At 39.5% G+C, this 27321-nt stretch overlaps 1 protein-coding gene across 3 annotated transcripts in view; it reads left to right on the top strand.

Annotated features, from left to right (window-relative positions):
- The window catches only part of Myo1b (myosin IB), a 174532-nt gene that overhangs the window by 30084 nt on the left and 117127 nt on the right, over window positions 1-27321 (top strand). For all 3 annotated transcript variants that reach the window (XM_076866621.2, XM_076866620.2, XM_076866619.2), the window contains exons 2-3: window positions 2535-2678; window positions 20938-21053. In XM_076866621.2, coding sequence (XP_076722736.2) covers window positions 2544-2678; window positions 20938-21053 — 251 coding nt within the window. In that variant the 5' untranslated portion in view covers window positions 2535-2543. The remainder of the gene's footprint in view (window positions 1-2534; window positions 2679-20937; window positions 21054-27321) is intronic.

Genomic DNA, 27321 nt, shown 5'->3' with positions numbered 1-27321 from the left:
AGTTCATTTCTAGGATGATATGCCAGTACCCTCGTGCTGTTTACTCAGTATGTTCTGTTTTTACCTTGGAAATGAAGGAAGTTGTGGCTATATTCTCCTTCAAAGTATCTGCATGCTGATAAGATGAAAGAATGACTAAATGAATCTGGGCAGTGTCTTTATCAGCTAGCCTTGTTCTGTTGTCCTGTTTTGGTTTGTAAAAATTGTGTTTTTAATTTTACACTTTTTATCAATTGCCTGTTACTCAGCATTTCTGTTACTCTAAACCCCCTCCCCCACCTTTGGACTGTACAGTTGGGATAGGAGTTTAAAATAACAACCTGTACAAACTTCCTTGAAACTTACATTTGTAAAGATGGTGAAGCAGGTTTAGTTACAGAGATAGACTGGTTGGTTAATTATTATACCTGCAGCAAAGTGGTGTTGTCTTTCTGCAGCTATTTCCATAAATAGACTATGTGCAGAAATCCACCCCAGGCGGACAGAGAGTTCCCATTCAACCACTTTTTTTAATTCAAATTGCTGGTTTGAGGTAGTTATTTTTGAAACCCTTCTCAGGTTGACTTCCCCCTTAATCCCTAAGCCTTCTTCCCTCATCTGCCAAATTATATGTAATGCATTGCAACTAGAGTGCTTTTGGCATTACACGAGAGACAGAGAACTTGAGATCTGATTTAAATGTTAATCTATTGTGACAGAGGTTGGGCACTCACAGTCTCTTCTTGTGCACGACTTTCTGTGGACGTTGGCGTCAGCCTCACTGTCTACTTGGCGTCTGCTCCATCCCCAGAAAATGGCAGAAGACTCCCACCCTCACCTATTTTATTCCAAAACAGAGCCCAGCCTACTTCAAAATACATGAAACCTTCTTTGGGCTGCCTTTGTGGCCAGTGATATCTGGGACTGTTTATTCCAGGTGTGGTTGGCATGAATTTAAAAAGTTAAAGAAGGTTACTCTAGTTTTCTTTGTATTAAATACTTCTTATGTAGTAATTCTTATTTATTAGAGAACCCCCTGGTTTCATTTTAGTCTCTTTTTTGGCTTTCAAGAGCAAAAAGAAAAAAAAAACAAAATTTTTAATGGGGTCATAAATAAAAGATACATTTGTGGATTCATTTACATTGTTTGTAATTAATAATAATGAGTTAGTTATCAGCCCTTCCCAGTTTACTTTAAAACATTCAACTAAGTGCAGTTTCTGCAGCTTCTAAGAGACCTACTGAATATTTGAGACCAGAGCAAGAGAGCAATTTATTTAAATTGCTAAGTTTTAAGCAAGCAGCTTGACTTTTATGTAATGTAGCATCTGGGTAATTCCTTAGTGGAAGAATCAAATGTTCTTTCCACCCATTTGTGATGGGCACGTATTCATATATGTAAGTATTTATTAGAAGTATTATTCAGTAGTAGGATAAATTTCACTTCTGCATTGGAAAAATTTACAGGAGATGACTCTTAGTTTTACATTTTGGCGAAATTAACAAACATGGGCATAAACACATACATACACACACACACACACACACACACTATCTCTGTCTCTCTCTCTTTCTCCACATACTTTGCTATGTTCAGATATTTGAAAAGAACTTTAGCACACTTGACAGTGATCAGATTGGGACCCTAAAGGACTCCTCTGTTGGGGGACTGTACATGCTGCCTCTGTAGCTTGCCTGTGTTTCTCCTGGTGGACTTTCCCACTGAACCAGAGGGAAACTGTTGTGTTTATGGCCTAGTCTTTTTGCTGCTATGGTGGTATGATAATTAAGAACATGGATTCACTCTTGACAGGTTATCTTCTATGGGGAACCTCACTTATGAGTTGTGTTCTTTTCTGAATATCAGTTTTGGGTGCCTGGAACGAGATCTCCTGAAGGTTCAGTGTTGTAAGTGGTGGCAGAGTGCTTGCATGCCACAGACAAACCACTTCTAAGTAATCATGGCAGGTTTCTTAATCTCTCTGAGCTTTGATTTTCTTACCCTATAATGGAGATAACAATACTTACCTTGTAGCGTTATTTTGAGGATTGAATTAATTAATATGTGTGAAGTTCTTTGGTATAGTGTCCACTATCTGGCAAGTGCCCAATTATTTTTCAAATAGTATTTCTTGGGAAAATGCATTCTGAATTTCATCCTGGAATGTGGAGGATATCATCTTGGAGGACTTATGGGTTCAAGTCTGACTTTGGTGTGCAAGGGCTGGGAGGGGTGGATTGGACTCTGTGGTTGGAGTTTGGCAATCTGTCATGGGAAGGAGAATGGCCTAAAGAAGAAAATGGAGACCATGGCTTCCCAGTAGCTCTTTCTATGGATGGACTTTGCCTGGGAGAATGGACTGGGCAGGAGGTTCACTTTTGGCAGCAGGTTGGCAAATGGCGCAATAGCAACATGTCAGAGGCCTCTGACGTAGGTCTTCGGGAAAGAGAGGTTATGACATGAGTCATGTCAGGGTCATTTCTCCATTGGTGCCAAGAACCCATCTGAAATAATTTTGCTCAATTAAAGTGACTCCTTTCCCTCTCTCCTACAGTGGAAGACCATGGCCAAAATGGAGGTGAAGACGTCACTTCTAGACAATATGATTGGAGTTGGAGATATGGTTCTTTTAGAACCTCTCAATGAGGAGACCTTCATCAACAACCTCAAGAAGCGTTTTGATCATAATGAAATATATGTGAGTACACATGCAGTTCACCTATGGTGTTTAGACTCTGTGTGTTGAAGAAGAGAGCTGGCTTTCCTGTTTCAGACTTTTCTTCTCTCTTTGTTCCTTAGAGTCCAGAAGTATTTGTTTATACCCTCAGAGAGAGTTTTGAGTGTTTGCTGATTTGGCACATGAGTAATATTGATTAGAGTCAAAAATCTTTCCTAATGATGTTTAAAGAATGTCAGCTGTATACAGTGTATTGTGCAGGGTCTTGGGGAAATTCTAAAGCAAGTGGAATATTTTAGCTCCCGCCCACTGAAGAACATCTGTGTAGATGGGGTTCTGAAATCCATAGACATCTTGCATGCCTTCCTAATATTAGTAAAGTTTAAGCATTGAGAAGCTGCTCATTAAAATGCAAGGCAATGAGCTGTCTTGATATGAATCGTCTTGACATTTGTCTTTGGTAGGGACAGGAGCAAATTACCAGATACAAATATGTGCTTGGGAATAGTACAATGCCATATACACAATGCAGTCATATAAATATAGACAACAGTAGAAAATTCTTGTAAAAATTCTTTATAAAGGATTTCACGGTATTACTTTAGAAAGTTCTGTAAATACATTTAAAACATTTAAAAATAGATTTATCTGAAGCTTTTCAGGAGTTTGCATAAAGCACAGCACTTGTATCTGTGGAGGTAAAAGCTTATATTGTTAACCAAGAAGATGGGGCTTCAGTCCCCCAAACCAGTAGCTGAGAAGGAAATGGGAAAGATTGGCTGGAAATGGCTTTAATAGATTTTGCCTTGCTTCTGAGTTCTTTTTTTTTCTTTTTAAAAAAATGTGTATCTGTACATGGACAAGAACTGGATTATTGAGACATGCTTCATTTTTTTTTTTTTTAAATCAATTTGGGGAAGAAACATAAATAAGTAAATAAACAAACGGAGATATAAATAAGAACAACTATAGCTTTTGTGGAAGCTAATATATTTTAAAAATCATGCGAAAATTATGTTATATGGCTTTCTGTCACATAACAGCTTTCCTTTCTCTTTAGACACCTGTGTTAGTCTGTTTAGATTGCTGTAACAAAATAATGTAAATTGATAGTTTATAAATAACAGAAAATTATTTTTCCCAATTCTGGGGACTCTGAGGTGAAGGGGCTGGTAGATTCAGTGTCTGGTGAGGACCTGCCTCTTGGTTCATAGGTGGTTCCTGCTCCCTGTGCCCTCTCATGGTGGAAGCCTCTTTTATGACTAACCTCCTTCAAATGGGCTCCACCTATGGCCTGATCACGTCCCAAAGACAGTACCTCCTAAAGCCATCACAGTGGTGATTAGGTTTTCACATACAACTTTTGGAGGAACACAGACATTCAGACCACAGTACCCAGCATGTTTCCAGGATAAGTTTGGATAATTAATTTCTTCATGATAATGAGTCATCATCTGGAAATCGAACTTTTCAACCATCTTGAGGTATTGTTGGTGGTGGGGGAAGGTTGATGGTAACCTGAGGCGTGTGTGTGTGTGTGTGTGTGTGTGTGTGTGTGTGTGTGTGTGTGTATCCTACTTTTGGACTATTAATTTGATAACTGGATACTGAACTGAGGTGTAGTTACAGTTTAGAGGTTGTTTAAAATGCTAATTCATATGGAAAAGGTATAAAAGGGTGCTGTGAGCAGGGCAGAGGCATTGTTGGGTTTGGCAGTGAGGCTGGGTGTCATTTTTCCCTCCCAGTGCAGCAGTCCTGCTTTCAGGTGGGAAAGCCTGATGGTTCTGCAGCTTTCATTGAAAGTGTGGTCTGATAGCACATAAAAGACAGCCTTTAAACACTGGTATCTGAGATGGCGATAGGAGGAATCGATTAGATTGTAACTAACGTTACTTATCATTTTTCTTTTTGGCTCTAAGAATCACAGTTCACTTTTTGATGAATTGAAAATAGGATGGAGAGGAGAACTTTTCGTGCACTTGAATACCTGGTTTGTTGAGGCCACTAAAAAATAAAACAGTCTCCTTTTTAACAAAATACCAAGTGTTAACATTCATGAGTCTTTAGCAGACGAAATGTCTGGGTTTCAGCCGTATATAATTTTATTTTCTAAACTATTCTTGGAATGCTCTTTCTGGTTAAAACAAAAGCAGAGAACTGACTTCTGTTTCTAGGTATTGATACCAGTTAATGTTTTCCACGATGCTCACAGGTTACCATTTCCATGAGATGTGTGCTTTCATTTTGTAACTTTAAATATGTAACATGTTGGAGGGTGAGACAGTTTCTATTTTTAAGTATTAAAAAAAGGCTGATTATAATGTATGTAGTGTATTCCTATTTTTTAAGTGGAGATTTATAACTGTACCTATGTTTGTATGTATTCAGAGAAAGGCTTGTTAACTTTGGGTACATGATAGGGTTGATAGGGCTATGGCAACAGATAGGATTATTCTTTTAGACCTCTGTGTTATAGCACTTAATATAGCTTTTGTAATAAAAAAAACCCTGCATGATAAACTTGATTACCTGCTTCCCAGTGCCTCACATGTCATATAACCCACCCTTAGAAAATCTATTTCTGGTTCTCATTCTGATGATATTCCTGCTTTGCTTTTGTTCATGGATTGCTATAGAATTGTTTAGCTTGATACTCAAGGCTGAGTTAACATGACACGCAGCATCTTATTGCCTTGTACTAACTTTGTTTTTTAATTCATTCTCAGAAAGTGAAGTTACAGTTAGGAAAAAAAAATCCCTTTTATAGCTTTATAGCTTTGTTTTATACTTTGGGTGACTTTCTAGGAGGAACCCTCATGCAACATATCGAATTGTCATGTTCAGAACCATGGTTGATAAGGGGGCTGTGAACGGAAGGATGTTTGACTTTTAACCTCTGGGTATGGCCTAAACCTCAGAAGTCTCCAGTGGTCTCCCATGTGAACCAGCCCTAGGTCAGGGAACCCTGTTCTTTCATCCTGCCATCTGTCTCATCCTCCTTCCTCCCTCTACATATCAAGAAGTAAGAACTAGTCCTCACTTTCACAGAGCTCTCAGGAGCAATTGCTTTGCCCTAGATGTGTGTTATCAACTTTCCAGCACATTCTCAGTCCCCAGTGGTCCTTTGGATCTGTCTTCAGCTCAGTGCAAGGTCAGCTTTCTTGTGAGTACACTAAACTTGAAGCTTTGGGTAGGATGAGACTTTTTGGAACTTGTCAGAATGTTGGATTGTGTTAGAATGTGTTCCTTGTCGCTGTAGCGGTCACCCAGCCCAATCTGGTCTAAATAATAAAAGGACATGTGTTCACTTGTATTCCTGGAAGTCCAGAAGTAGCTCTGCTTTCAGAATTGCTTTGACTTTGTGGTTCACTGATATCACCAAGGACTTTACTTCTTGCTTCCCAGATGCTTTGCCTCCATGGTTGTTGCTTCATTCATGCCTCAGAATGCTTCTTCAAGGCAAAGCAGCTGCAGCAGTCCATGCTCTGCATTTGCATGCTGCTATCTAGAGGGAAGTGGATGCTTCCATTGTAGCAGTCCACGCCAGAGTGCTGGGGTTCACTCTGATTAGCCCACTTGAGTCACATACTCTCCTGAATCCAGTGAGCATGGCCAGATGACAGGAATGAGCCAAGTGGCTTAACAAAATGTCATCTAACTCCAGGATTGGGTTTGGGTCAGCTTTTCCAAAGAACACGGGCTGTGTGAGTTATCTATCAACATGCTAGGAGGAGAAGGGCAGTGGATGCTGAAGAGGAGGCTTACTGCAAACTCCTGGTTTACAGTAACTTCATTGATGATGCTGCCATGCTAAAGGATGTGCCCCACCGGGGAGCAATCATCACATGACTCCTAGGCTGCAAGTGCACCCTGAGGCACACTTCCCAGACATTTCCACTGGTGAACTTCTAATGGCAGAGGTAAATAGGTCTTTCAGGGAATCTGGAGCATAGTTGAAGTCTGTCTGCTCTAGGCAAGTTTTGCTGACATCTTTGCTGCCAGAAGTAATTCAGAGTTTTCTTCTGTTCTGTAAGGCATATGGGTTTATTTTAATCTCTTATACACCTCACAACCCTTCTTTGAGTAAAATGCATGCTCCTGGAATATCTGCTCTTTGCTTTGAGGTGGGTTCACGTGCTTATTTAAATAAATTGGTTCATAGCCATTTGTGACCCCATAAGAGTTTCCAGATCTGGGCAGTTCCAGAAGATCTTTGCAATAAGACCTGTGGGCTGTTCAGTTGGGGTGCAGGAGGATCAGGTGAGCTGAGGTGAAGGGAAGGGTTGGGCAGATGGGTGATACCCAGGGTCAGAGGCTGTTTGCTTTTGTTCTTCCCTCTTGGCAGAGAGTGGCTCAAGCTGGGCCAGCTGCAGGACGTGCCTTTTGGTCTGGCAGGCTCTGTGTGGGGTCAATGGCTGGGAAACGCCAGTCCTGACATTCCTGAGCGCTGCTTTTCTGTATGCTTTCTGTCCTTTGTCAGACCTTCTTCCGGCCTCCCCACCCCTGTGCACAAGCTGGATTGCAGTGGTGGCAGGATTTCGTGTGGACTTGTATTGTGTTGTGGGAGGTGGTGGAGCTGAGATCCAGCCAGACACCGGCTGTTTTTAGGGTGACTGGTCAGGACAGTGGTTCTGTTCAGGAATAGGAAGGCTGCAATTTAGGAAGAACAAGGCCCAGGGCAAATTTGGAAACTGAAGAACCAAGGTGTCTGCTCTTTGACAAGAAGTATTTTTGGTGCCCACCAATAAATTTAGTTTGTTTTCTGTCTGAATTGTCAGGTTGGGGATCATCAGATATGTAGTCTGAATTAGCCCAATTTTAGGAGCTTGTGTCAAACCATTTGTCCTTGTGAGAGTGTCTGCTTTGAAAGTCTGGTAAAAGTTGTCTTAGTTTTTAAGAAGTTAGTGCTAGAATTAGAATCCCCCTGAGACTAGGACCAGGCACATTTATGAAAGATACTCAAATATAAGTACTTTATATACTTTATACTATGGTTAGCATTTATATATTTATTTGAAATTTCAAAAGTACCTTTCATTTATATACATGGTAATCTGTATCAGTTTAACATCCATATTCCTGGGAATATTTAAATATTTATGTTTGGTATAAATGGCTTATTTTTCCCATGCAAAACAAATTGCCACAAATTTTAGTGACTTAGTTTACTCGCTTCTCTGTACGACGTCTTATCAGACTCATGAAGGTGTTGGCTGGGGTTCCAGTTCCATCTGAGATTCAGACCTTTTCTAAGCTCATGAGGTTGCTGGTAGAGATCAGAACTGGAGTTCAAAGTCTTACTGAGTGTTATTCCAGCTACCCAAAATGTTCTCCAATTTTTTTTCATTTTAAAATTTCCTTTTAAGAAGTCTTTTTTAAAAAATATTTTTTTTAGTTGTTGAAGACCTTTATTTATTTCTACACGGTGCTGAGGATTGAACCCAGTGCCTTACACATGCCAGACAAGTGCACTACCGCTGAGCCCCAGCCCCAGCTCTTAAGAAGTCTTTTGGGGAGAAAAAATAGAAAAGTAACAAAGCCTTTTGAAAAAAAAATTTCAAATGTTGCAGGCATACATTGCATGAAAATGAATTTTCTTCCAATAGTACTCTTGTTCCATTCCCAGAAGTAACAGTGGTGCATAGAGTATGGGTGTGATCTTCCACATTATATTTGTTTGGTTAAAGGCTAATTTTCCTGTTTTACAGTTGGAAGTAGGAGGAGGTTTTTTTTTTTTTTTTTTTCTGCAGAGAATCTAGATCCACCAAGGCTTGAGTGAAATAAGGGCAGCCTTTAATGCTACCTCCATTCCTACCTAGACCCAGCAGGGAAGAAAGGAGATCTGTAGGGCTCCTTGTCATGAAGTTCCTAGGTGTGACTGTGTGGGATCCCAATGCCACCAGCAGCACTCCGCTCCTTGAAGAGGTAGGCCCAAGCACACAGGAGAACAAACCGTGTGTTTTTTCATGAATATGGCTTTGGTGTTTGGGATGGAGACACAACATTACAAGGCTAGATAGAGCTGGTAGAAAACAGTAAATTAGGAATTCAAAGAGAAATATTGTGTCTAATTTCTTTGCACAATCCATCTCCTGGACACTTTATAATAACAGTCATTTTTGATAATAACTTCTCAGTTTCAATTCAGGCAGGCTTTCTCATAAACCTTTGGTGCCTGGAAATTTTCTTCCTCTTAGAATTTAAGTTGATATGTATTTATCGGTTATTTACCAACCTTAGTTCTTTCATCTTGCAAGCCCTATAGAGTACTTGAAATATTTGTGTAATATTTACGTTAATTGAAATATTCTGGTTGAAGCCAGTCCTGAAGTTCAATCTGGAGGAAATAGAGCCCTCACATCAGCTATAGAAGTGTCTATTGTTGGAAATAGTGGGGAGGAGCAGCTCCAGTTCTGGTGCTGCCATCTGTTATCTCTGAGACCTGGGGAATGTCTCTAAACTCCTTGGAAACTGGTTTCTCATTGGTAAAATGATAAAGGATAACGGTAAACATTTAATATGCCTTTGCTGGTACCAGATGCTCTTTTGAGCCCTTTACATGTTTTAGTTAATTTATTTCTCATAGAGTGCTATAGTTTTAAAAATTATCTTAATTTTATATATGAGAAAACTGAGGCTCAGAGAGGTTAAGAAACTTGCCCCAAGGTTACACAGTAAGTAGGAGGTGGAGCTAGGATTTATACCCAGGAAGTTTGACTGCAGAGTTCGTGTTTTTGATGATAGTCCTGTTGACTGGATATCACTAATATGAAAATCTTTTCAGTTGTCTAAATAATTGGGTATTATATTGAACAATGTATTAGCTTTGGAACAAGGCAGCCTCTAAATGACCTGGATGAATATTGGAGGTGACATTCAGGATTCTTGCCTTGTGTTGAGTTTGCCCTCAACAGTGTAGTGACATGGAACAAGTACGTTTGGTTCTCAAGTTACAGATGATCATTACATGATGCTGGCTTATAAAGTCAAAAGAAAGTGTTAGCAACCAGAAGGATCATCCCCCACCCCCAGCCCTTTGGTAAGGTGGGAGAAGATCTTGGGAGAAGAATATTTTTATCCCAGTCACTGTGATGATGGGTGCATGGTCCTTTACCTCAATGAGCGCGCAAGGTAGAGGAGGAAGAGGTAGCCATTCATCCAAAGAGCATGCAGCCAGTTTTGTGGCTGGTTTAACTGTCCCTCCATACATATGTATGCATCTGTTTCAGCTATCTGTACTTTTTTTTTGCTTTTGGGTACCGTTGTTTGAACTCAGGGGCCCTGGACCACTGAGCCAAATCCCCAGCTCTATTTTGTATTTTATTTAAAGATCTCACTGAGTTGCTTAGTGCCTCGCCATTGCTGAGGCTGGCTTTGAACTCATGATCCTCCTGCCTCAGCCTCCCGAATCACTATGATCACAGGCGTGTGCCACCAAGCCTGATGGTAATCTTGACTTTTAAAGAGAAGATATTTTGTCCATCAAACTCTGCTTTGAAGAAGGTGGAGGGTGAGCCATCATGTGGCATCTTGGGAGAGGCCTAGGCTTTGGGCTGAGAGAGTTAGGTTTGCATGTTGGCCACTCCCAGCCACTGGGACCCCTGTAAGTTGCTGAAGTTCTCTCATCTGTAAAATAGGTGTTGTGATGCTGACCTGTGGAGTCGTGGAGATGAAGGGGCGTCTTAGTCCAAGGCCTGACACATAGTAGGAGTGGTGTATGTTATAGGTGCCATGACTGTCTAAAAAGCTTGGAAAACCACAATGGGTTTTCTCTAAGGTTTTAGACATGGAGATTTTCTTTTGTTAGATTTGTCTTAGCCCATTTTCTGTTGCTAACAGTACCTGAGGCTGGGTATTTCTAAAGTGAGTAAAGAGATTTTTATTTGGCTCATGATCCTGGTGGCTGGAGGGTCCAAACAGCATGCTGCTGGTGTCTTGGTGAGGGTCTCCTGACTATATCGCAGTATGGCAGAGAAACAGAAGGGGACATCATGAATGTACACAGAAGAAATCCTATGGTGAGACAGGAAAACAGTGATTCATGGGCCAGAGTCACTCATTTTATAACAGCCCTCTCGCAAAAGGAGCTAACCTACATTTCCTCTAAGGGTGATGCCCCCAATGACCTGAGTACTTCCTTCTGGGCCCATCTCTTAATTTCTACCATCTCAGCACTGCCACACCCTAGACCAGGCTTCCAGCACCAGGGGACAACCACACCACTAGTAAACCATAGCAAGAGCCTTTCTCTTTCTTCCTTTCCCTCTGGGCCTCCTACTCTCCCTTCTTTTCTGTAATTCATTATTCAGGTTTCATTTTTATTGTATTGCTGCTCTCAGTTAACCACATTTTTCAGACTGGTAGCAAGTAATATATCTAAAACCAGGATCACTCAGTACTTTCGTAAAGAGCTGTATTATGTCTGGAGAAGGGTATATGTATGGAAAATATTTGTCTCATTACAGAGTTTGTCTCAGTAAAGATATAGCAGTGTTATATTATCCTGCTCTAAAATAAAGACTGCCTGGGGAAATATTTTTAGCTGACATTTCAGTGTGGCATCAAGTTCATATATAGTCCTTTAATTTATAGTCTGAAATGACTGGAAGCCCAGGAAGAAAAGATTATAATATGATGGTAGTGCAGGCCTATCTTAGACTAGACCACAGTGCCTGGTGATGTCTTTTGCAGCCACGGTTTGCAAGACCTCTTGGTCTATTCACGGGTTTCTGATCTGAGGTCCGTGATTGAAGGCACAGCCTGGATAAAAAGATGAACAGGGATGGATTCTTTCTCCAGAGCAATACTGAAAAAATAAAATGTCAACAGAAGCAAGATGCTGGCAGTGGTGATGACATCAGGAGAGCCATGATGGGCCATGCACCAGCAGACTGTAAGTTAGACTCTTCGAATTAGACTGGCTGTGGAGTAGGTGAGAGGACCAGCTGGCGAAAGCAGCAGGAGCACACACAGGGGACAAGGCACATTGGTGTTAGAGCTGAGCTCATACTCACTCTTGAGCCCCACTTTTCTTGTACCTTGCCGATAGGTTTCAAGGGTTCCTGGGTGTGCATCTCTGTGCCCAGCAGGCGAAAGACCTGTTTCTTTCACAGTTCTGTTTCCTGGCATCACAAACTTTGAAGTAGAGCTTTGGATGAAACTCTGCTCATTGTAAGGGTGATTCATTTCATTCCAGTACCTCCGGTTTCTTCCCCTGTACAAGTGGGCTATTTATATCTCAAAATGTGCTTCTGAGGCCAGAGAAGTCAGTGTTCACACTAAATTACATTTTTTTTTTTAAATTATAAGTCTCAGAAAGATACTTAAATCTGTTATTGACCTTATACTTCTAAGGACATTTTGGACAATTTTGAACTGTGTAAAAACAACCAAAGTGCTTTGGTAGATCATACTATATCTCAAACCAAAAGACAAATGCCCTCTTCAAGGGAATTTAGGAAGTCTTACAGATATACTGCAGTATATAAGGTTGTTTTTTTTTTTTTTTGGTGGTGCTGGGGATTATTGAACCCAGGGCCTTGTGATTGTGGGGGAAGCACTCTACCAACTGAGCTATACCCCCAAATTTGATTTTCATGTCTTGTGATCAAATTCCCAGGAACCGAGTCCCCGGAAAAGGGCAGATTCCTCACCATGAAGAAGCTAGTTTGTTGCCATTGTCCAGGATTCCTACCAGCTTGTCTCGCATCGGTATTTTCTTGGTATTCTAGAATTTTGATATTAGTTTCATTAAGACATAGCTCATGGGCTCATCTGACCATCAGTTTCCTATACACCAACACTGTTTTATAAGAGTCTTTGAGACTTTGGCATTGTAGGTTAGACTTATTTATGAGTTTAGTAGACATATTAACATTTTTTTTGTATAGGTATTCAAGTTCCTGACTTGACTGTTTCGCTGTGGCCAATAGATTCCAGGAAAGCCAACCTGAATTTATGTAATTGTAATAGGCTGTGATTAGAGAATGCGTGGTGTTTAGTGCTTCGACACAGTCTCTTTCCGCCCTCAGAGTTGGATGAGGGAGGAATTAATGGCATTATTTCTGAACAGATGAGGAAAGACATAGGGGTGTGGAGAAGTTAAATTATGGGTCCAGCTTCACACAAAACCAAAAAGCTTGCTGGATAATATGGAGCCATAGTTTATACACTATTCCAGATAGATGAGAAGCATAACTAATAGGGTGTGCCATAGAATCTGAGTTAGAAATTCAAATACTTAAGTCAGGGTGGTCTGGTTCAAATTCAGCCAGTGTCACCATCTGACCCCTCAGCATACACTGATTTTTCATTTCAAAACTGCTCTTAAACTTCTCCCCTTGAAATTAGACTTGCTACAGTCTGGCCCCAGTCTTTTTAAAAAAAATTATTTGTTTTTTTATTTTCTTTAAAGTGCTGGTGATCTGATCCCAGTCTTAATTACTCACAGGATGGCTGAAGCTGTTCGATTTCCTGTCCCTGTGATGTACTTGGGTTGGCCTTTGTGCCCCTGTCCATGTTTTCACCCATTTGTAGTAGGTGTCAGAATTTCCTTCCTTTTTAAGACTGAATAATGGTCCATTGTATGTATCATCCACATTCTGTTTTTCCGTTCTTCTGTTGATGAGCATTTGGGTCACTCGTGCCTGTTGTGAATGATGCTGATGTGATCACGGGTGTGCACCTATCTGTTTGAGTCCCTGGCAGTCCATACCTTAAAAAATAAATTTGAAACAGATGTTAGCAAAATTTAAGAAGAAAAAAAAAAAAAGAAAATAAAAGAAAAAGGAGGTTGTTTCAACTGTCACCTTAAACCTAAAATCTCATGTGCCACTCTTTGGGGAAACCTTGTGTTATCTGTATCATGTTAGAGCTGAGCTCATACTCACTCTGGAGCCCCATTTTTCTTGTACCTTGCTGATAGGTTTCAAGATCTACTTGGGTTCCCTGCCTTCCCTAGAGCCCGCAGGGGCTCCTGCAGTTCATAGAGGCCTGCCCTTCATTTAAACCCAGAGCATTCATTTAGACAGTAAGATAAGAAGACTTATGACTCATTTAGCAAGAATCACTTAATTCCTTTTTCATCTGCTGCAGTGGCTAGAGTAGTTAATTTTTAGACTTTGTTTTTCTGTCTAAAAGACTCATCGGTTAAGGTATGTTGAACCCCTCAGGTGCACAGACCACGGGACATTCTTTTTATTTCTCATTATGTCTAACATGATGTTTTCATAAAATGAGCTGTTAATAAGTTTGTTGCTTGCTTGTTAAATGGTTGTAGCCCAAACTCAGTCTAGGGATCAGTTTGATTGTGCAGCTATGTGATGAGTAATTTTTTCCTAAGATCTGAGACATCCTGCATTTGAGCTGTTACTATTACAGAGGTGAAAGTAGCATGATTTAGGGGACTCCCATACCTTCTTTAATATTTCTTTCATTCATTTTAGATTACATGACCTAATTACGTAAGGTATGTAGGTAAATTGCCTGTTTTGTTGCCTCTTTCCTGATTTCCTTCTCTGATGTTAAGGGATGATTATGATGGAATCTTTTCTGTTGATGAAAAGTTTCCTCTGCAATAGAAGATTGTTTCCTTTTTTCTTTTTATCCCTTCCTGGAGGTCTGAGAATTTCATCATCCCTCAGGAGGTCTGGTTTCTGGACATCAGAGTAGCACTTCAGTATACGAAGGTTGAAGGCTAAGTCAGCTTTTTAGTTACTATGACCGAAAGACCTGATAAAAGCAATTTAGAGAAGGAAAAGTTTATTCGGGGCTTGTGGTTTCAGAGGTCTCAGTGCATCGATGGCTGACTCTTTTGCTCTGGGCCCAAGGTGAGGCAGAACATCACTGCAGAAGGGCATGGCAAAGGAAAGCAATTCAGGATATGACAGTCAGGAAGCAGAAAGACAGAGCTCCCTTCACCAGAGAGAAAATATATACTCATAGGCATGCCACCCCTGTGACCTACCTCCTCCAGCCACACTCTACCTGCTTACGGTTACCACCACGTTAATCCATATGAGTGGATCCAAGTTGTTCCTCAGTCTAATCTGTTCCCCTCTGAGTGTTCTTGAATTATCTCACACATGAGCTTTTGGGAGACATGTTGTATCCAAACCATAACAAAGATGCTTTGTATAGCCCAGGTTTTCTGGGACTAGGGGCTCCTTTTGGACCACTTTTTGCCAGAGCCTTCCAAGCCTAACCACCAGCCTGGATTGCATGCTCTGATGAAAAGGAACTGATAATTGGCTCCTTGACTGAGTACACTTCTGCTAGTTAATGTGTCCTTGATGCTACATTGTTAAGGACATTAAGATTAAGAGAAAGTTCATAACTATATTGTGTGGGTTTAGGAATAATTTAGTTAAAAGGTGCGTAACTGTAGATTATTTGCCAGCACTTTAATAGGTGTAGGTGTAGAGATGAATTTTTTAAAATACCTTTATTTTATTTATTTATTTTTATGTGGTGCTGAGGATTGAATCCAGTGCCTCACACGTGCTAGGCAAGTGCTCTGCCACTGAGCCATAACCCCAGTCCCTAGAGATGAGTTTTAAGGAACTCCAGATACATGTGAACAAATAGTTAAAATTCATTCTGAAGAAAATAAGAAAACTGAGTAGATACGCAGATGGGATGCCTAGTTAAAGCCCCAGCAAAGCAGGGCCTTAAAAAAATTGTTTTGGAAAAATTTCATCTTTGAAAAAGCATCAGACTTCTTGTCATGGTGCACACAGGTTATGGTTGATTTCTTCCTTTGTATTTTATGGTTTAGTAATAATTTTATTTTAAAATTCTTATGGGCAATTGAAATGTCCACTTTGAGGCAGTAGAATTTCTGAAGATTTTAATCCTTGCTGGGAAGAACTGTGGTTTAAAAGATGTGACACCACTCTGACTTCTCTGTGTGTACTGATATTTTATTTATGTGGCCTTGTGGAGAACTGTTCCATGTTATTGAGACTCAAAATATTAAAGCTGCGCTTCACTTTTTAAGTTTTTGGTTAGATGTCATTCCAAAATATATGTATCCTTGTAGTCAAAACCAGGCTACTTTCTTTCCTTTTGGCTGTTGAATCTGAATACTGTTCTGATTCAGTGTGATAACACACTCTCAGGGCTGGCAGAGCCTGGCATTTGGGTCTTACTTACTGTGAACATTTTATGGTTTTAGAATTATCATGATCATTTCTTTTTTGACATCTCTCCCTTTTCTATCAGTGACTTTTGTTTCTTCCCTTGAAGTGGGAATTCTTAACCTGTTTATCAACTGTGTGCGAACTTGACATGCAGGATATATGAGTGTGCTTTTTTTTTTTTTTTTTTTTAAAGAGAAGATTCATGGCTTTTGTTGGTATTTCAAGGGAATCAGTAACTAAAAGAAAGGTTAAGGGGAATATTCTTGCAGCACTATTTTTTAAACTGCAAGTTTCATTCCATTAGTGGCTCATGGAAACCATTTAGTGGGTTAGGACCAGCAGTTTTAAAAAAAGTGTTGTAATGAATACTATTAAACAAAAAAAGTCAATGCATTGCATATATTAAGGGTATTTGGGTTTTGTGAAGTTTTTAATCTCATATAGAGATGTGTGTGTCTGTGTAATTAGATACATACACACATACCTGGTTGTAAGGAAAAATTTTTTTTAACTCCATCTTCTATTATTTTTATTTATTTATTTTTATGTGGTGTTGAGGATTGAATCTGTGCCTCACATGTGCTAGGTGAGTACTCTATCACTGAGCCACAATCCCAGCTCCCAAATGTTGTGTCTTTCAATGAGTCATCATCAAACATTTGAAATACACTGCTACAGGGTGGTACACTTTGGTCTCCCAATCTATACATGAACTACTCTTTTCCTGTCGTGTGCTGAGATACCATATACCAATTAGAAATGTGGCTGAAATTGAAGTAGGACTAGAAGGGTTTTTCTTTTCTTTTCAAAATGTTTTCAGAGTTAATTATCGGAGGATATTTAAAGGGGAAGGTGAGATAGGAGATGGCTCAAGAGAGGCACAGTCATGGTTGTTGCAGTTGAAAGACCAGTAAAAGCTGGTCCTGGGAGCACTAAAGGTGAGAGCATTGGTTTTCAATCCTGGTGATGCATTGGTTTATCTGGGAACTCCTTATAAAATACACAGGCCTTCCTGAGCCCCTTGATACAGAGCTTTTGCAGACTGAGTTTGGAAGAACTCTCTTACAGAATTCCACGCAGGCCTTTAGGTTACAAGTTTTGAGTGCTCCGGGTCTTTCTTTTGGGTTCTGAATTGTGCTCTGTAGAGGGAGAGTTGCTGGGTTGAAGGTCCTCCAGGAAAGACGTCACTTGTCTAATCACAGTGGGAAAACTCAAGTATTGTTTGGTTATTCAGAGGCTGTCTGAGGGCTAGAGATCCTTGAAATATGAAGATGGAGCTGGTTTTGACTTAGAAATGTTTGTACATTCTGGATTTAACTTCTGCCCTTGAGAAGTGAAAGACAACCTGCTATTGAACGTGCCTTTTATGGAGAGATAGGACTTTTCCTTTTCTTCTTTCTCTCACCTTCCCTTTTTCCCCTCCCCTGATCCTAGATGTTAGAGGCTGGTCCCACAGGGCAGTGGCATGGTCATGGTCATGTTTTGGGGTATGGTCACTCCTGAGGGCTACTGGTGCTGAGGTTCAGGAGCAATGGAGGTGACAGGCTGGGTACTTAACCAGGAATCTGTTTACTGTCCTTTTTAGAGCATGGTGCAGTGAGAAAATACCAGTGATATCATTTATAAGTCCAGATGTTTATTGATATAGAAATGAACTGTCACTCACTATTATTCTGATCCCTGTAAAGATTTGATCTGGTACTACAGTTCCTTCAATGTGGCTGCCTAAAACTGCAGTGGACTTTAACCCCCACCCAGCCCATCACTCTCAGAAATGTCTTTCTGTGTCTTAGAGGAAGGACGGCTGTGACTGAACGTTTGAATTATTCTACGGACACACATGGGAATATTTAAATTTTAGCTCATGCAAATGGAACTCTCAAAGAAGAAACCCATAAAGAGGAAGAACAGGTGTCCTGGGAGTTCAAGCTAGAAGTTACATACCTGGACCATACACAGGGAGTGGAATGGAGACAGAGTGCAGTTTCTTTTAACGTTTGCTTATTTGGATTGATAAGGCTTGTCCTGCTTGGCCCTTTTTTTGGTTTGTTGAGCCATGCAGGTCTTATCAGTTTTTGTTACTATGTAACAAATAAGTCTCAGAAATTAATGGCTTTAAACAACAACTAATTATTTGCTCGTAATTCTCTGGGTAAACTGAGTTCAGCTTTTATGACTTCTGCTCGTCTCTCCTGGGATCACCTTATTGACTTTTGGTATCTGGTAGCCCCACTGGGGCAAGGTGGTTTAGGAGGGCCTCACTAATATGTCTATGAGCTGGCCGGCTGAGGGCAGGGTACCTTGGCTCTCCACCTGACTTCTGGCAGGAAAGCTCAAGCTCATTCACATCATTGGCCTTTAGCCAAGATTATCAAAACCAAGGGGCAGGGGCATACTCAACGACACAGTTGTGCTTCAAGCCTCTGCTTGGGTCTCATTGGTTTAATGTTTGTTTGATCAAGTCAAGTCACATGGACAAATCCAGATTCAAAGGGTGAGCAAATAAACTCTACAACTTAATAGAAAGAGTGACAAAGTCATGATTTGTAGGGAGCTTGCATATAGGGATGGAAGGCATTTTTCTGGACATTTTTGCAAATAGTCTACCACAGTAGGAAAGGAAACCCCAGAGGAAAGGATATAGTTTAAGGATTTGTTGAAGGGCAACGCAGGACATACAGGCTTAATAAAATACTGGGTGCCGTATACAGTGAATTTGATTTGATATTCCAACATAAGAATAATTACATGAGAGTCAGTGCCTTGAACCACTGACTTTCTTAATAATGACTGTGCTGGTGCAAATCAGTCATTCAGTTAACCAGTAGTTATTAGACATCATCAATGGACCAAATCCTATTCTAGGTGGTAGGGGAACAGCTGTGGGGAGAAGTACATAATTTAGTATGTATAAAAGTCACAAATAACAGAAAGAAACCTGGGCCTTATCACATGGCTTTTGAGTTTGCTTTTGAGGCAGAGTTTGTTCTGTATGCAAGAATGCCACAGAGGCAGATTTTTATTAAGAATTTAGCCATTGTGAGGTTTGGTTTTAAATAGCAAGTCAGTAATAGGTTTCTCTGCTAACATAAAATCGATAGATTTTAAAAATGACTGTGATCAAAAAAATTACTTTTTTTTTAACAACAAAAAAAGGGGGGGCGGGGAAGGATTCAAGTACTTTTTTTAACCTAAAAAGTCTTGTCTTGAGGCTGGGAGTGTACCTCAGTGGTAGAGTGCTTGCCTAGCACCCATGAGGCACTGGGTTCAATTCTCAGCACCACATAAAAATAAATAAATAAATAAAATAAAGGTATTATGTCCATCTACAACTAAAAAAATTTTTTTTTAAAAAAAGGCTCATCTTTTAGTCAATAGATATTAAAGGAATAGTTAATGTTCCTTTACTATCTACCAGTGTAACTGAATCTGATGTTTTAGAAGCTATTAAGATGGTTACTGTGTCTTAAGCATTTCCCATCTACCTGTCCAGGAGGGTTGGAATATGAGGGGACCATTCACTTTTCAGAAATGTCTCATTAAATGCAATCGATTAGGAAACTTGGGGTCATCCTCTGTTTTCATGGTTCCTAATGACAGAATGTCATAAGTAAATGCAAAACATTGCATGGGAGCAAACTTTGCCTTACAACAGCAGTTTTGTCTGTTCTTGCCAAGAATATGTTCTCATGGGATGGAAGCATGTTGTGTTCTTCAGGTTGGGGGGACTCTAACAAAAAATCATTGTGACCCAGGCTCCAAAAATTCAGCAGAACTTTTCTACAGTTTCTTTGTTTTCTATTTTGTTTAATTTCCATTTCCTAGAATCCCAGTGGTGGCAATAGTGGAAAGACTTGTTGGTAAACCTGCTCTGCGAGTTGGGGAAGTTGGAGTTGAGCCCCCCACCCTCCTTTCTTTTCCTTTTCAAAAACTTCATCAAGCATATCGTTTATTGCATCTTTTCCCCTCTTACTATCTTTATGATGTTGAAACAAAGGAAAGCGGAGCTGCCAGGATGAGCTTCCTGGTAGGTGGCTCGCTTGTGACATTCTGCTAGGCCTTGTACAGAATGAACTAGACTGAATTCTACCTTGCATTGCCAGGAATTTAAGTTTGAAGGAGAAAGGAAGATAAATAGTGTTCTGGTTTGCTTGTGTCTGTTAAAATACTGCACTGATCTCTCAGAAAGAATATTTAAATTTCACATTGCATGTAAATTTGACATTAAACCTACTTTCCTTTGAAAAGTACATTTAAATTCTAGGCTTAAATTCCGGTATTGCAGTACATTAGGTATAATATGAAATTATGTTGTTCACATCTCCCAGGGAGGACTGTGACTCTAATACTGAATTGTTTGTTGTCTGAGCCCACTGTAGAGACTGACAAGCTTACAGGGCAGTGTGGAAGGGAGGACCCTGTTGGTTAGGTATGGCTGTGGAAGCAGATTGGGAGGAGGGGAAACCTGGGTCACCAGTGCTTGAAACAGGAGGATGAAGAAGAGGGGAAACACCAGCTCCCCACTGTCAAGGCGTGGTTCTTGCTTATAGTTAGCAATTGTTGGTGATGAAAATTTTGGCAGGCATGGCAAGGGCTTTGGAGAGCACTTATCCAGAATCATAAATTAACCTAGAGATTTATTTTGAAAGATATTTTTAAACCTAAAAGTCTATCCTTTCCATAAATAATGCAAAATGGACAAACATTACTGGCCATCCATCTTCAGAGATTCAAGAGTATTCTCGAAATGTGAGCTGAGCATGGTGGTGCACACCTATAATCCCAGCAGCTCGGGAGGCTGAGGTAGAAGGATTGCAAATTCAAAGCCAGCTTCAGCAATGACGAAGAGCTGAGCAACTCAATGAGACCCTGTCTCTAAATAAAATACAAAAAAATAGGGCTAGGGATGTGGCTCAGTGGTTGAGTACCCCTGAGTTCAATTCCTGGTACCAAAACAACAACAACAACAACAACAACAAAAACCCAACCAAAAAAACCCCAAAACAAACCCAAAACTCAAAACAAAAATCAATGATGAAACAGTAGAATATTGGTTATAAAAGGATGGAATCAAATAAAAATAAACTTTAAAATGTTAGAATGCATCTGTGTACTTATCCAAATATTTTATTCTTTTACAGACATATATTGGAAGTGTGGTTATATCTGTTAACCCCTACCGGTCCTTGCCCATTTATTCTCCAGAGAAAGTGGAAGATTACAGAAATAGAAATTTTTATGAACTGAGCCCGCACATGTAAGTATGGTGTTAAAGCACTAAATTTCTCTTTTAATATCAAGATGTGTAGTTGACAGATGTGTGCAGCTGTCTCCTTTGAGTCTCAGGGAAATGATTTCATCATTTTTTTCTTTTTAGACCAGTTAAAGGAATGTAGAAGTTAGTAGTTATGCCTTATTTTAAATTTTTTAAAAAAGGCAGAATACTTGAGTATGTAAAATATTTTCTGTTAAAAATTCTGTGTAAGTAGCAGCAGCTGCTGGTAATTAGTTTTGCAAATAAAACTGGAATGTGCATTGTTTATTAAGAGAACCAAGCAGCAGTTTTTAAATCTTTTTTTTTTTTTTTTTTTTTTTTGGGTCAAGGCAGATCCCCAGTGTTGGGTTGTGTGATGATGTTTGGGTAAAAGGGCCAAACAGTATCTTCAGATGGTAATGAACTTCAAGGATGTTGTTCACCAGCTTCATGGGATAGGCCACTGGCTTTTCTTCTCTGAGTTAGTCACCTGTGTGAGTTTTCTGAAGAGGTGGTTTGAGGGTATACACAGTTCCTTCATAAAGCCAGTAGATTCCTTTTGTCTGTTCTTTCAAAGTGAGTTCTTCATTGACTTGCTTAAGAGATGTTGAAATGATTCTGTCAGTTTTTAGCACTCAAATTTTTTCTTCTAGTTTGAATGACTGAAAAATAACCCTAAGGGAAGTATTCTTAGACTTGGTGGATTCAGTGGCAGAAGTGAATTTTTAGATCCTAGAACTTTTGATTTCCCAAATAAAAATGTCTCACAGAGAGTTAGAAGGGGAATCCTCAAAAATCATCACAAACAATATCTTAATCTTCTTTTATTTCTAAAGTAATGTACACTTACTGATTTCCAAGAGGAATCTGTTCACTATTTGTGGTCTCATATCCACAATTGAGTGGAAAGAACACGAAAGGGCAAGATGCCAAGTTGGGCCAAGTTGTGGAATGAATGGAGAGCCTCAGGCTTCTTGCTGTTACTTGGGCAGAAACATTTCCTACCCCCTCCTCTGCAGGTGTTGTAAAGAATTCATGTTCTTGCTGTAATGAGTTGCTTCAAGTGACCCAGGGTGACTTGCAGAGGTGTGTTGGAAGACAACACTTTTTCTGTGATAAACTGTTCAATGTGGATTTAAAATATTTGGGACCTGCTGCTGAATACTGGGCTGGGACTAGTGTATTCCAAACTGCCTTGAGAAGGGTCAAGTGTCTCCAAGGGTGTTATTATCACCATTATTACCTTTAGCAATGGCATCTTCCTTTCTCCCTGAAAATAGACGGTATGTTGAAAACAACTCAATGTTGTCGTGAAATATGTATAAATGCATGTGTGTGTAAATGTTGAAGAGGAAATGTTGGGAAGGTGTCTTGACTGGGGAAAGGAGTGATTGATCCTTGAGAACCTGGAGTGGCATTTGAAAATGGTTAAACTGACATCCTTCAGAGCCTTTATAGTGAAAGCAGTAGTTTTTAAGCAGGGCTGATTTTGGTCCTGGGGCTACTTGACAATGTCTGGAGACATTTTTGCTTTTCACACTGAGGATGGAAGGTGCTGCTCATGGATGGAGGTTAGGGATGCTGAACATCCTGCAGGGCACACTGCAGCCCCCATAATACAGAATTATCTATTCACAGTGTCAGTTGTGCTGAGGCTGAGATGAACATGGATGAACATGAAAACCTGCAGAAAATCTTAGTTGTATCTTAGCAGAAAGAGTTTTCCTTTTCCTGTGTGATTAAAATTGACTTTGTTACTTTTGATAAAAAAACAAGGTCTCATGATTAAGCAATACACACACACACACACACACACACACACACACACACCCTACTGTGTAGATGTTTCTTTTATTTTCTGTTAATAATTTAGCACTGAGAGATATTTAGATTTGGAAGTAAAGATTTAAGTAATATGTAAAAATGGTTATTAAAAACTGAGTGCTATATGTTTTACAGATCAAATGGATTCTGATTATTCAGATTTTTTCTATAAGTAGATTTTCCAAGTCCCATCGTGCCTTAAAAAAAAAAAAAATCTGAAAATTAGCTTTATAAAGTCATCCCTATTGTTAGAATCTTGAAATGAAACATCTTATTTGATGTCTGAACACTTATTTTAAATTTCCCATGTTGAGGCCATGTTTCTTAGAGTATGTTGGTTGGAGTAACAATGTCAGAATCCCCCAGGGACTATGGAAACTACAGTTTCCTGGGCCTTAACTCTGACAAGTGAGGAACCTACATTTTCCAAAAGCTTTCTGGGTAATTCTTATGCAGTTCAAATTTGAGAACATGCTGCATGTTGTTTCAGATGTATATTTATAGTTTTTTCCCCCTTATTTAACTGCTTACTGCATATCATAATCCTTTATAATAATAATGAATAATAGTAGTAATTGTGGCATTTATTGAGTATTTGCTATGTAAAGCTACTACCCTACTATCCTCCACGTATTTAACTTATTTCACTGTGAAAATAATCCCTGTGAGGTAGATGCTATTACAAATGGAGAAATTGTTACCGAAAGACCAAGTAATTTATCTAAAGCCACACAGCAGATGGTAGTGGAGCTTGGGTGTGAATCTGAAAGTGGGCTCTTGAGATTTTCACGGCAGGGCCTTGTGCGGTGTGCTTACATTCCTCTATGCTTGGGTTGCCTATGCTTCTGCACCCCATTTCCTCCAAGGAAACTGACTATGCCTCAGTTTACTCTCAGAGTCTAATCCACAAACCATACTTCATTTGCAGCTCAAATCTCCAGTTTAGGGATGTTTAGATGTGTAATAGATGTCTAGTCTAGAAAAAAAGTAGTTCATGCTTTGGAACTCCTTTTTATTTCTGCCTTGAAAGATTCCTCTAAGAGGCAAAGTGGCAGGGCTACCCTGGTACACCTTCCAAAGAAAACTGTCACCAGCAGTAAAATAAAATGAATTCTCATTGTATTGAGGACAAAGATAAACTCTGTACCATGGCCTGCAGCACATTGTACATTGTGAGCAAGGTAAAATTGCACCTAATGCATCTAAATTTGTCAGCTTCATGTCACTCTGGTCTCCATCTTCCTTCACTCTTCCAGTGCTCAGCCTCACACATGCCCCCTCACCACAGCATCTCTGCCTTCTGGGTCTCCTGTCTGGAAGGCTTTTCCTGTCTTCTGCTCCAAAGCAACTGCTGCTCTTGCATCAGAGCTCAGATGGCTTCAGACCTGCTCAGGGAAGAACCTTCCCTCACCTCTGCCCTGCTGATGCAGATCTGTCAGAGTGTAGCATTTGCTGGAGGGATTATCTGACTGATGTCAGCCTCACCTGTGGAGTCAGCATTTGCTCACAGGGTGTTGGTAGCACTGGAATTTGGGAAGAGGTCAGTAAGACTCTGTGGAATAGGATTTGGAGTGTAAATGGGAGCGCTGTCTCCCATTTATGAGTTTTGTAATCTTCAGCAAATTTCTTGAAGGGGCTTTAATTTAGAGAAGTTAAGTGATACACTCTGTCAATGGGAAGATAATTATTAACTCATAGGATTTTTGTGAGAGATAAATATCTCTTTGATACTTAGATTGTGAAATTATCAGTGTATGTGAAGTGCTTGTTATGGAATCTGCCATAATCCTGAAGTAAGGGATAGCTGCGGCTGTTAACAACGATAATTGTATTAGTTGTAATAATAAGCTATGAGAGTATTCTCATGTTATCTCAGTAATAATAATAATAATAATAATAATAATAATATCTCAATAATATTCCAGTATTTTTACAAGCTCTTTCTCACCACTTGCTCCTCTTTGGTGGGACATTGTCTACTTCTGTTAATGTATCTTCCTACATTATTATTTGTGAATATCCATCTTTGATGGTATATTGAAACAGGAGAAACAGGGTCAGTGCTATCTTGGTTCCCTAATAACACACAGTCTGGCATTATCAGGAGTTTTTTGATATAAGGGGATAAGGTGACAAAAGACTTTTAACACATCTTAACTGTAATCATTTCAAGAATTTGATTTTAATTTGAATAGAAAACAGCTTACCAGATGCTCAGACTTTGAAAACTTTGCCAGTTATTCCAGGTTTCATTTGGAATTTGATTTGAGATGTTGTTCACTGTTAGTCTGTAGAAGCATGTAGTTTCCTTATAATTCATGTATTTGAAGGTATCCCACATTTATCTTTCTTCAAGTTTCAGATAATTAAAAAAATGTTTACATGCCTTTCAGATAGTAGAAATATACAAATGGGTGATATAAAGAGAGAATGGTTTCTTAAATTTCTTTCACAAACATTTCTGTTGTCATTTGTGAGATATTTGGTCCCCCAGATATCCAGCTCTTTGTGGGGCTCCCTTCCTTTCTCTAGATTCCTGTCTTCTTGTAGGTAGACCTGCACCTTTTGAGCATGATATCACTGGGTGGGGTCCTCAGGGAAATATGGCAGAATCTACAGTGTGTTTTCTAATTGGGTAAGGAATGTCCCTCCAGTATGATTTTTAAATTCTTTAAAAATAAGGATCAAAAAGAAAAATCTATCCCAGGAAGGACTTTGTATATTTCAGACAACTTAGTAAATGGGTTCAATCAGAACTGCCTTAGATGGCTGTAGCCTCAGCCCACTCCTTTTTTTTTTTTTTTTTTTTTAAGAGCTCAGGAACTGTATAACAAAAGGGATTTTGAATAATTTTTCATTCCATGTGGCCTGTATTATCTCATATTTGACAGTTCAGTAAAACCATCTTGTTAGGATGTTGAGGAGTTTAAAAAAAGATAATATAATGAATTTTTGTTAAAAAATGAGTTAAGATATTATTTTTATGTTGTTCTTTAAGTATATTTTGCAGTTTCAGTTTGTTCATGTTGTCTGCGTACTTGTTGGAGGAACTTGCTACTAGAAGGAAGAATATATCATGGCACCTGCTACCAATCCTACTTGGCAGTCACAGTGCAGGAGGGAGCTTGACTCTGTCTTAAATTAGACTATAATGTGGCAGTCATGTTATATTAGGGGTTTCAAGCACTGTTTGAAGCAAGCAGTCTTTCCATTTTTGTAAATGAAAAACTCCACCAATAAATTTTGAAAACTTTGAAAAATGACTTAAAGTGTTGAAAAAATTTTGGTTACTCTTACATAAAAATGGGAAAATAATTAGTGGGAGGATTTTGGATGTTGCTAATGTCAGTTGTCCAGACATGAGGCCTCTGTTTCTGGAAATTTTAACCTTTAAATTTGTAGACACTGGTTTTGCAGGACCACATGCCATAGCTTGTAGAGTGACATTGCTAGAATGCTTGTGTGTTGAGTCCTGCATTCAAGGAGAACCAGATGAATGTCGTAAAGAACTTTTCTGATTATATCTCAAAATGTATGAGTGCTATGGTTGGGTGTACAGAAAGCTTAGGTTAAGGGTCCAGGGCTGAAGACTAGGCATTGTTATACAACCAATATTTTTCTCTACAACACAGTTAGAGAATAAGACAGTCTGTGAATAAAACTGTGATTCTTTAGGAACTCTAGTGACAATTAGTGCATTTTTGTAGAGGTTGCTTGAGTAGCCTGTGTGAAAGTACTGTCTGAAAGGTGCGTTATGTGTGTTGATGTGATGTTCCAGAGGCTGTTATACTATTTCTCATTTTACTTTTGGAATAGTTGAGTCTTCAGTTGATCTAGTATCTCCCAAAACACCATGTGCAGAGAAGTGTTTTATGTTTTCTCCTCTAGCATGCTTTCTACTTACTGCCTTGGAAAAGTCATTCATTTACAGAGCCAATATTGACTGAGAGCTTACCATGTGCTAGGAACCCTGTTGGGCCCTGGAATACAGCAGTGAGCAAGCAAAATTCTCATCTTCATTAGGGAGATAATACTCTGATTGAAGTGTTCAGAGGCCAAGATTGTTCACACTATCAGGGAAAAAAGGAAGACCAGGGGAAGGGAGACTTTGGTGAAAGAAAAAGTGATTTTCAGTGGTATTCTTATAAAACACCCTTTGGAGCCATAGTCTCTGAAGTAATCCAAGTCAGTAGAGGATGGGTTGTGGGCTGCAAATCATCCCTTGTCTCTAACCTGCATGAGTCACCTCTGCAGGAGGGAATCAGAACTCTGACCTATTCCCCAACTAAGACACCTAACATTAACATCTTGTGTAATAACGCATCTTGGAAACAACGTGGTCCTTTCCCATATATAATCCTCATGGGTTCAAATAAGCAGAAGGCAGGTGTTTTGTCTTTGGGGATATTGGATTGATTCTGGATTCTAATCTATGGATTATAAAACT

The sequence above is a fragment of the Callospermophilus lateralis genome, chromosome 9 (genome assembly GCF_048772815.1).
Source record: "Callospermophilus lateralis isolate mCalLat2 chromosome 9, mCalLat2.hap1, whole genome shotgun sequence".
NCBI lineage: Eukaryota > Metazoa > Chordata > Mammalia > Rodentia > Sciuridae > Callospermophilus > Callospermophilus lateralis.
The sequence above is the reverse complement of the archived record's forward strand: the minus strand, read 5'-3'. Positions and strand labels throughout refer to the sequence as shown.